We start from the raw sequence: 11665 nt of genomic DNA on the forward strand, positions 1-11665 counted from the left end.
TTGTATCAAAAAATAAATCTCAAGCACCTCCACCAATGATGTTTCGAGGTCGGAGTTTTATTTTGGAATTCCGCATCGCAAGTGTGGCATTTTATTTTCTTAACTGGACATTATGGATCAACCCAAGCGCGCTGTACCTTTATGCTCGTCAGTGTGTTCTAAACTGGTGGCGAGCTCGATATGTACCTGTCTTCTTTTATTTTTCTTTCTTTTGTTTCCTCTTAAAGTAAACAATTACGGGATTACGCTTTGCTCAGTTTCCATCCTAAATTGCGTTGTAGGGTCGTGCATGCAATGGAGAACAGCACTACGGGGAGGGGAGAGCTTTTACGCATCGCACATCTTTGAGCGTCGACACAGGATCCAGTAAAAAATAATACAGAAACTGCACAGACTTTTAGAGTAACTGCGCTCTGCGTTGTGGAGTGTATAATGAGGTACGGATTGGTGGTTGTCACTGCTGGGTTTACAGGTTTGCTCAGCTTCAGCCTCCTCGCAGTGGCTATTGGAACTGATTACTGGTACATTATCGATGTGAATAAACCCAACTGCACAGGTTCAGACGACCTGAGTTCACATTCTGGACTGTGGAGAATTAACGAAGGTATATCAACTCAACTCAAGACAACATATTTCACTATGTAGTTTGCATGAGCGTTTAGTCAGATGGTGTAATTTACTCAAGGATGGTGCGTGAGCTGTAATTAGATCGGATGTAGCCCTCATTTTTCCAGCATAACTTTTGCGCTGTTTCTTACATGGGGTCATTTTGAGAAGCCATTGTCATGTGGCAGTTACACTGCTGTAAGTAAAAGGCTTGCAATATCCATTATTTGCCGTCTCTTATGTTGACAGTGAAAGAAAAAAGAAAATCGATCTACTGTGGAGTAAACGTGATGCCGTTGAGAAGCCGTTCATTCATTGTTCATTGACCAATTGGGTTTCTCTCTCATTCTGCTGCGTTTCAGTTACAGCTGCAGGCTGCGGTTATATTTACCGCAATTTATTCATCACTGATTGCAGTAAATCATAGTTGTGTGATTCTAAAGCACAGGATAAGTGAAACGCCTGTGCTTTTATCCTGGAGAAATAAATGATACAGACGGCATGTGCTGAATTATTAACTCCTTGTCCGTTTCAGTTTGAGGTCCCAGATATGTCCACTGTGTTGCTGGTGCCGCCCACAGTTCACAATAGATGCCAAGTAATGAGACAACATAATGTTTAAAGCTCTTCAGGCAGTGCACCTGTGACATTAAGGTGGAACATGCACTAACACAATTGTTGTTCTCTCCTCTACTCCTGCACTGCCTGAGCTCACAGAAGCAGCATCTTAAGCTTTATTCTGTGCAGAGGTGCACAACTGTCGCACATGCAGAGCTGAGAATATCTGTCATATAGAGAGGTCTTTAATTGGTTTGATTAATTCCCGCTTGCATTGTGTTGAATTTCTAAATATATTGAATATTTGTACAAAATATGTTTAAAAAGTGACTCTTAGGAGCAATTTTCCAGTCGTACAGCTCTGTCCACGCATCTCGTCATGTGTAACCTTTTCCCCTGACATTTTCAGGAGCAAACATGAGCTCAGTCATCCCTTCTTTCACAGCAAATATGTCCAGCCTGTCAGAAGTGGAAAGGCACCTTCTTGGTGAGTGGTTTTGTTTATCAACTGGCAGTCCCTGATTTCTGACTCAAAGAATGTATAGGTGTTGTTGGCTGCTGAAGAAATTACATTCACATGTAACTGTTTGCTGTCAGAAAAAAATCCTGTCCACAAGATGTACATCAAACAAACATTTAAATGTTTGCTAAGGATGGTGTTTTCTGAAACATTCCCTGTTTGTAATGAAGTACAGTAATACATTGCTTGTAGAAGCTATCTTAAGCAAGTCTCAACACGATTTTCATACCCAATTGACAATAAAACTGGAAATTACTGCCTCCTTGGAAGGTAGAAATCAATCTGAATGTCCTAACTGCTTTTGCAAATGGTTGCACTCAGCGGTATATCCAGCTGACTTGTCGTTACAGGGAGAGCTGGGGTGTTTTGAAGTAGGTTTGTGTGAGGTAATTATCCATTGTCAGTGCATTAAGTGAATGGCGGTCAGCACACCCTCTGTTTGGAGAAAAGGAGTACCAGCATGGGAGAAAAACAACGCTGTGGACTGGGGCAGAAGCAGAGAACATATTTGAGACACCTAAAAATCCTAGTGCATGAATGCGGGTCTTGCCAATAATAGCAATGGGATTCATAATTATACCACCAGTCTCCATTAGATAAGTCTCACTTTCAGTTCAGTTCCCTGTTCAAAAATATTCTAAACATAGCATATACTTAAACTGATATCATTTTCTTTCTTTGCTCCCATGCTGGTACACCTGTCTGCCTCTCCAAACTAACAGCATGCCACCCGCCGTCCACTGCAGGGAATAGACTGACAACAACAACCCAACTTCAAAACATCCCAACTATATCCTTTAAGGCACTTTAAAATCTTAAAAGCACACTAACCACTGTGTGTTTATGAATGTGTTTGCAGGCTTGCACAAGGTGGTTGTCATCATGTTGCCCCTCAGCCTGGTCCTGCTGGTGTTCGGCTGGATCTTTGGACTCGTCAGCTCGCTGGCCTACAGTCCCAACTTGCTGGCTGGATCAGCATCCTATGTTCTCTTCTGTAGTGAGTCCACACAGATTATTTTTTTTCTGAGCCCGTGGCAATTCCGCATGTTTTGTGTCTGGGCTGTTCTGTAGCAAACCCTTTGCTTTGTCATGTGAGTGTGTAAGATGTATGCTTCGGGCTGGGCAATATGGCCAAAATCAAAAACAGCACGAGAAAAGCTTGTGTGGGCTGCACATTTTACACATACAGGTGCCTTGTTGTGCCTTAACTACACATAGAAAACCATGAAAATATGATTTCAACTGCTCTCTTTTACTTCTGACTTAAGGCAACTGTCTGCAAAATCTCATTTATACTTTCTTTCACTGACGGCCAATAAGAAACCTGCAATTAGTATAAATATTATATCTTGCAGTTGACTGGAGCAGACTGTTATCCGCAGTATCCGCAGCTACATAATACATTGAGCTCGATCTGTGACATTCAAAATCCCATTTGACTTGAGTCGAGTTAGGTAATGATCTTTTTGATTACACTGTTAATAGAAGTGCGGAAATTGGGATTTAATAAGAAAGAGACTTTTAAACTGGTTAGAGCTTACTGTGCCAGATTTCTGTCTTTCTATTCAATCAGTTTTTCACATTTTGTGAATAGACAAAGATGCAATTATAGTAGCACAATCAACTTTGACAGATTGGACCCCCATATGCTCGATCACAGTTTTGACACCAATTACCAAACACGACAATGCTGTAGAACAGTGTGAATTACAACAGCTGGTTGTATGATTTACTGACAATTTTTCCATGGTAAGCAAACATGTAGTCTGTTTTAATAGAACTCTGGTGCGGTTCAACTCCTGGTGCAGTTAGCGTGGACAGTTGAGACATAGTAATTAACTTTGGTGCGGACCAAAACAACCGATACGAGTCCGCTGGTAAGAGGTGGTGTCGGACCGCTTCTAAGCGAACCAAACCGCCTGTTTGGGCAATTGTTGAGATCGACACAACATGAGCGGGAGGAGACTGACTTCTGCAGAACTCTCATGTTTGCTTGACGTCTCGGCTGAAGAGAACACACAGAATATGCTAAGACTAAAAGGTTTATACGGTAATGCGGGATAAACTGTAGGTGAAGGGATCCGTGCGAGTAGTAGATCATCAGTAGATCAAAGAGAAAACATCTTTGAACACAATATTTTAAAGTCTGCGTCTCCCTGCTTAGAAGTGGCAGCTATCGAGATGACAAAGATACATTTGCTCCTTGGAACACGCACCTCAGCAATTTTATTTGATTTATTTGTGGTCTGCTTTCATTTGTGCATTGTGAAACCAAACCAGACTAAATAGACACAAAAGTATTGATTTCACTCTTTTTCAGACTAGCCAAACAGACGTTTGGCTTGTGAAGCACCCTTAGACATCACATCGCCAAATATTCACCCTATGGAAATGGATACAATTAACAGCATTGATCGCAGCATGTGGAGTGATTGCTCATTATGATAAAGTGGCACAAAATAGCAGAAGAGCTTGTTCTTGATTGAAAGATTCAGAGACACTTTCCCCTGGAATCATCATTGCATGCTCTCTGATGTCATTCTTTTTCAAAGAGCATCCCTGTAAAATATCAACAAAATTGAATGTACTTTGTTTAGTCAAGTTCATTGAATATATTGTGTCTTATCCCGGTAATCATGGGCAGTCAAATCATGAACAACATCTTCCTTAATTATATGATAATATGACGCACAGCCCTTGCATTTGATGAACCACAGAGGTTGTGTGTTGGTGAGATCGGTCCAATACTTTGCTCCAGGATGAAATATTTCAACTATTGTTGCCATGACATTTTTGTAAACACATTTACGTTCCCCTCGGGATAAATTGTATTAACTTTGGTGAGCACGTTGCCATGCTAATTTTAGCATTTATCTCAAAGCACTGCCTCACAGGCAATTGTTGTAGACTTCAAATTATAATTGCTCATCTGCATATTTGCCAAGATGATGGTCTCAAAAATAGCATAAACCTTGACATAATTTACATAATGTATCCATCCATAAACAAGTATTGAATGCTCAAAAATATAAACTGAATGTCCAACTCAAAGACAAAACATCATCCATCTTTGGGGACATTCACAAAAATGTTTTCAGTGTGGTACAGTAAGGAGACCTGCTCTGCATGGCAGTAAAAGGATAATGCTTTCATCAGCAATACAGTAAATAGAAATATTGCTTTTTCTTCCTACACTGTGCAGGGTTCAGCTGTTAGCAGTCGCAAAAAAATAGAATATGCATCAAAGAATGCATTTGAGGTCCGAACTCAAAGGGAATGAGTTTTAATCTCGATTTGGTTGAGAGTGAATGTAGGAATCTGTTACAGAAGTAGAGGGTCTTATTACTGTTTATATTTTACCATCTCTGCTGACAGGCCCAGCCTCCCAGACAGCTAATTGCATGCTTTGCACCAAATGGCCTCTTATACTCGGTGAATTAGGCACCGGCACTGGCCCAGTGTCGAGATGCATCCACACTAGTGAGAGTTAACACTTAGTGTCAGTTTCAGTATAGGGTTGCATTCACCGTATTACAATTAACAGTTATAAACGTGCACATTTGCTTATCTGTGGTATTGAAATAAACTGAAAAGTGAGAGTTGCTGAGTCTGGCTGCACTGTCGCGCACCTAAAGTATATGATAATTGATTTAAAAAGCTCACTGATTATATTATTTAACTGTAAGGTCAATTTTTCAAGTCATACAGGAATTTCTGTTCACCTTATACATTAAATTAAATCACAATGAGCAATTCAAAACACAATGTATAGGCCCTCATCTGAACCATATGCACTGGTTTGTAAATCTGCAATATCAGCTTTGATGACATCCGTCTCTTCTCCATCTAATACTTTGTGTGCACACTGAAATGGTCAATCAGAAGCTTAGACAACAAAGTAGAATATCAATCCTAATAATTGTATGGACCTTCCACATGGATGTCTCACATGCACACAAAAATACACGCAATGGGATATATATTCCTGTAGAACAGCAAAATATTCACTAATCTATACTCACATGGCCCTTTGGAGAGAAAAGTTGGAGGCAACCCTTCAATCCGCAAAGCACACCTCTCACTCGAACTTCAGGTTGTGATCCTCCTGTAAAAGACAAACCAAAAGCCTGCATGAAGAGAAGTAGGCAAATAAACACATTTGCAGCCCAGATTTCTCACTGTTTTGCCTATTGTACTTGTTAATTATGCACAATTCAAATGCCTGGCCTACAAACATAACACAAAGACAACTTAAATCAATAGTTTGGCATTTTGGAACCTTAATTTGCTTTCTAGCATAGAGATGGATGAGAATATCAAAACTCTTGCATCTGTTCATTAAGTATGAAGCAGGCCAAGAAATAGCAGCATGTTAATTCTGTTATTCCCCATAAAACTAAAACTTGTAATTCTTACATTTCTGTCTGTGTACCGATTGAACAAAGACATAAATTGTCAATTAGTGATCTTGAGGAGGTACTCGTGGGCAGATTATTTAGCCAAGCTAGCTGTTTCCCCCTGCTTCTTGTCTTTATGCTAAGCTAATAGTCTTCTGGCTCTAACTTCCTAATTGAAGGACAGATATGAAAGTGGTATCAAGCTCATCTCAGCCTCTGCAAGAGAGGGAATAAGCACATTTCCCAAAATGACACACTACTCCTTGAATTAAGACAACTTCTGGTGTTACATCAGTGGCTCCATCATCTTCATTAATGCCTGCTGCCAAAAGACAATCCAGTCAAGAGAGCAAACAAACAAACACATTTCCCTCTGACAATGATTGGATGTTATATTTTCCACAATGAACACACTTACAACACACTTACAACTCAGTGATGAAATCAGAATATGATGTCTGATGCATTTCTTACCATCCCTGTACGTCATCTTTATCAGCATGCTTCCATCTACATTTTCTAAATTCTGGATCAGAGGGACAAAAGGGAATAAAGCTGCTTTATTTAGCAGTAACATTCCTCAGAGAGGTTTTTTATTTTGACCATTTCATGTGTTCAAGAGGTAGTATTACAGGTGTCTTGTTTTGATTGAGAACAAGTGAAGCAATTAAATGAAATTGCTAAATAGTTTTTATTTTAAAGAAATACTTGACCCACAGAAATGACCATTTGTATGTCAATTACTCGCCCTGCGTTACCTTGAATATTTAAAGAAAACAGTTTTTTTCTTGCATTCCTCCACATTGAACAAAGAATCAAAACAGGAGAAATGCTTGCACTGCCTTCCAAATCGCACACTTTCTCTTTACTTTAGTACACACTGCAGCTGTGCTTACAAAGTGCGTAAGGTTGCATGCAGTATGCATTCAATTGGGACATGCTAGTTCATCGTAATAACGCACCTTGAACTTTTAACCTCTTGCTCATAAATCTGCTGCGCAGAGGATTGTGGGTCAGAATAGCTAGAAAAGCATGTTGGCTTGCATACTGCAAAATCTGACAGGATGTAACAACAGCAAAACTATACCATCTATTTATAAACTCTCTCACATCTCTTGCAGTATAATCAAAGTCTCATTAATCTGCTGTACTTCCCAAACACATGCATCTTTGCTAAAACGCTTCCATATAAACAGTCTCATGCTTGCACAGGCGCACTACTCCTCCGTGTGAGTCTGGACGAGTCCAAAAGGTTCTCAATAGTAAGAATTTAGAGACATTTTCTTTAACAATTCAAGTTAAAACTGGATGAGTAATTGACACATTAGTGTGGTAGCGGTGCAGTAACAGCTCAGACCTGTCATGAAGTGTAAATGAACTACCAAACCTCAGATGACTACATACATAATGAATGTAGAGAAGAACTAAAGGTGAAAGCTTGACCAGAGGAACTGCAACGGGCACCTGAGTGCAAGACAAACTGTGTTCATGAGTTGTACGTCAATGTGAAAAGGACTTTCTATCCCTCTATGAAACAGAAGTCTGCACAATCCGCTGTGCCGCCTAGCACTGTTCATGATATTCGTACTTGCTAACCTTTTTTTCCTTTCTTTCTGTACTTACGTGCAAACTAGGCAAATTACATGGTAGACGATGATTAGAAATTAACTCGGTCGAACTGCAATAATTTGCACAGTTTTTTGGTTCTGCCTTCCATGGTGCCACACTAAAGGTCAGTCTGAATAGCACAGTGGGGACTACTGGGTATTTAAAGTGTTTTAGGGTTGACATTTAGTGTATTTTATTCTTGTCAGCACACCTCTGCAGTAATTTTTATGACTTTCTATTTGTCGGTTTAGGAAATCAAAAACTAAAATGACAAATCAGAAACTCCATACTTACACCACAGTTCCTCCTGTAGAGTAAATGATTGGAATACGTTTAGTAGCACCTTGCTGGGAGGTTTTGTATTTGAATGAGACAAATGTTTTTTGTTCTCGAAACGGCTTTAAATCTTTAATGCTTTAAGATAATACTAATTGTTTCTCATTAATGTAATTAAGTCTGTATTATCTAATGTCATCCATTGAGTTAAGTGAAGACGATTCCATTGGAAAATGATTATTTGCCTCTGAATACATTATCACTTAAATGACCTCATTGTAAGAACTGGTTAATTGCGATACATCATGATGATTACGGTGTTTGATGAGGCAGCACAAGGATCTCATTCCAAGAGAATTTATTCCAATTCCTCAAGATGAATCATCCGTGTTTCAGGTACAAGGCAATATGTACGTAAGGTTTTGTTTTTCTAAAGGTGCCATGTGTTGGTTTCTGTGCACTAACAGGTCTGTTTACCCTCTCGGGGGTCAGCATCTACATCAAATACTCAAACCTAGCCATGGAGGAGTTCCAGCGGATCGTGCCCCCAGAGAACCTCGCCCACGTGGATGTGTCCTTCGGCTGGTCCTTAGCCACAGCCTGGCTCTCCTACAGCCTGGAGGTGGTCACTGGCCTGCTGCTCCTGCTCGCTGCCAGAATAAGTCAGATGAAGGGACGCTATGACTCTGGTGTAGCCATCGCCATGTTATAGATTGATGTTATATGATGCCCGAGTGAATCCAAAGGCTCCCACAGGCCAGTATTGTATTGCTGTTGGTATTTATTTAACATGTCAAGGCAACAGAAAGCAGATGAGAGCTGGATTTACGAAACTGCAACCATAGATACATAGATGCTGAATGAGTGACGCAGTGTTGAATGGCCTTGAACACCAGCTGCCTTTCATCCTCTCTGTATAATTTTCTTTCCATTGTGCTAGCCCTCAATTATATTGTAAATGCGGCCAAACAAACAGAAGAACCATTCATAGTGTAATTAAGTTAGTAGTTTTTCAGTCCTTTGTACCCATCCATATGTGCAGTATGTATAGCTGAGAACATTGACCACATTTGATTCAGCCGTAGGTTTTCTGTGAGATGTGTCTTTAAGAATGCTTGTGCAAATGCACTGCCCTGCGATATGAACGCAAGCAGAAGAAGAAGTGAAGCTGTATGGGATCATTTCCTTTCAACACGTGCTATGTAAAATATTTTAAGGGGGACTTCTGCACCTCCTCTTTGTATTGCATTTAAATATTTTCCATATCAGGGGACCAGGGTATTTCATTCAAGTGAAAACATTGCTGATTCTGCAGCCACGGAGCCACCTAGACTCTAGCACACAGTCAGGACTGGTATAGTACCTCGTATGTCATGATAGAATATCTGCTGCATTGTTGATCCATGTGTTAGAGAAAATGTGCATTTCACAGCTATTGAAAAGCAAGTAGCATTGGCGGATGTAGAAGTGTAGGCAATGTTGGCTGGTGACCTTAAGACACAATGTTAGTTCAAACTTGCTATACCCACCTTATTGGTAAAAGCATTTTTCAATGAAACAAGGATGAAGATAAATGCGCTCTTGGAGATTCTGCAAGTTGTTTTCAGTAAAAAAGAAGAATATGTGCACATGTTGCTGCATGCTTTGCTGTAGTTGGATATTGTAATATTTGTCTGTGCTGTCTACTTCTAGGAATGAAGCTTCTTCGATCTGTATACTGGAATTAAAAAGACCAAATACAACATTTTGCACATTTCATATCTGTAGAAATGTATTGTGTTGTTGTTCCCTTCTCACAACCGTAACAAACCTTCCTTGTGCTTTCATAACTGAATCAAACGTCAATCTAATACAGTGAGTAGGCAACAGAAAAAAAGTCACATTGATCAAATGCTTTTAAGTGTCTGTGACAGACTGTAATCCAAATGTATTGAAGATGTTTGTGTTGTGAGACAATAAGATTATCTGAAACATCCCGTTTGTGTTCTCACTCATGCTTTGTTGTTCACGTGTTCTGTACACAATACAATTCTGAGACAGTGTGTTGTCGGCCTTCCCACCGTGCCTTTAGGTCAAATTGGGACTGCCTGCCTCTGAATCTAAATGAAGCTCATTAAGAGTCAGACCAGAGGGAAAATAACTTGTGTTAAGAATTACAAAAGATTGCCTGACAATTCAGAAATGTCTGACCAATATGTTGCAACGGCGGTCGTGTGTCGCGAAGTGCTGTAAAAAAACCTATTGAGACGCGTATTCCAAATGTGCTGTATACATGTCCAAAGAATGCTCCTAAAACCCAAATAATAGACATATCCCACATGTCTAAATCAGAAAACAATTCAGAATATCCAAAGGGAATATGATGTTTAGATGAGCCATATCAAATTCGGAATATTGTCATATTCTGAATAATAGTGGAATATGAGTGTTCATGTAAACAAAGTCGGTTTTGTCTATAAAAGTGACATGAATTAAGAATAAACCAGTGAAGATATAGAACAGTGGGTTCATAACATTTAGGGCGTTACTACCTTTTATTACCACCTGGGTAATATTCTGTAAAAGGTGTGAATGTGCCGACACATAAGAGGTGACAAAAGAGACGCAAGGCGATGTAAATAATTCAGGTTACAAAGCTTCCGAAATAGGTTTTGGAAATGTTTTATATGTTGGAAATAAAAGATGCGTTTAAAAAAGGGGACTGTATTTGAAATAGTTAGAAATATGGAATGTACAATAAAGCAGAATCATATCCAAAGAAAACACAGCTTTACAGGAAATTCACCATTATTTACAAAGACAACTCAACCCAGGGGATGTTTTTGTTGACAGAAAAAGGTTTCGGAGTTGCCAGACAAAATGTGATGTTTTGTCTGATCGTTTTTAAGAATTTTGACCCTCTGATGTGCACCTGCCAAGCTGCTCTGCACTGATGGGGAAAAGTAGTGCAAAGTCTTTGCTAAGGATGAGCATGGCAAAGATGGACGCTACACCATTAGTAGGGGTGCTTATTTTTGCCTGAATGTGATTTATAACGTGATTTATGACGTGATAACGTGACGCAGCCAGAGAATCAAAATCCAAACCGTGAGACATTGTGTCCACTCAGCTGTTTGTTGGCAGCGTCCTGTCTCAGATGGAACAGAGAGCAGAGAGCTATAAAGGAAGGACCAACGCACAGCGGCTCAATCTTGCAGCCCTCCTTTTATATATTAGGCCAGCTGAAATCCCATTACACTTTTATGAAACATAATAACTCAATCCACTCTGGCAGAAGAACACCAAACTTGGTCCTGAGCCATAACTCTTTGGTGTGTGCCCTTGGCCTTGACAGAGTGCAGTAATTTTGACTTGGACAACCTCTAGGCTCCTGGTTTTAACAATTTATTGAAGAAACACAACCTGTTTTCATCGGAACTACTTTCCTGGCTCAAAATCTCTCCTTGGGCAATTTCCAATACATGTTTAAATCAATCCTCTTGTTTTGTGAGGTGGCTTTTCAGTTGTTGTTTGTTAAATGTATCTTTTTCAAAGCAGCGTTTCAAACTGTCTGTAAAACCAAGCTTGATTAGGCGTGTGATTGCTCAAACACGTGGATCATTGTCAACCGTCTATGGGCGTCATACTGTAGCTTTTTCTCTATTGATTGCCATCGGGGGGGGGTTGACATCATATTTCACACATCCTTACACGCATTATG

The 11665-nt window shown here is 39.8% G+C and overlaps 1 protein-coding gene across 1 annotated transcript; it reads left to right on the top strand.

Annotated features, from left to right (window-relative positions):
* Nucleotides 1–432: 432 nt before the first annotated feature.
* On the top strand, nucleotides 433–8677 carry LOC306709969 (transmembrane protein 235; the record flags this gene model as incomplete). The annotated part of the gene is made up of 4 exons (XM_079178306.1): nucleotides 433–604; nucleotides 1574–1651; nucleotides 2544–2681; nucleotides 8433–8677. The coding sequence occupies 4 exons, from the start codon at nucleotides 433–435 to the stop codon at nucleotides 8675–8677; spliced, it is 633 nt and encodes a 210-aa protein (XP_079034432.1).
* Nucleotides 8678–11665: the final 2988 nt, after the last annotated feature.

Source organism: Pholis gunnellus (genome assembly GCF_910591455.1).
Source record: "Pholis gunnellus genome assembly, chromosome: 17".
NCBI classification, from domain to species: domain Eukaryota; kingdom Metazoa; phylum Chordata; class Actinopteri; order Perciformes; family Pholidae; genus Pholis; species Pholis gunnellus.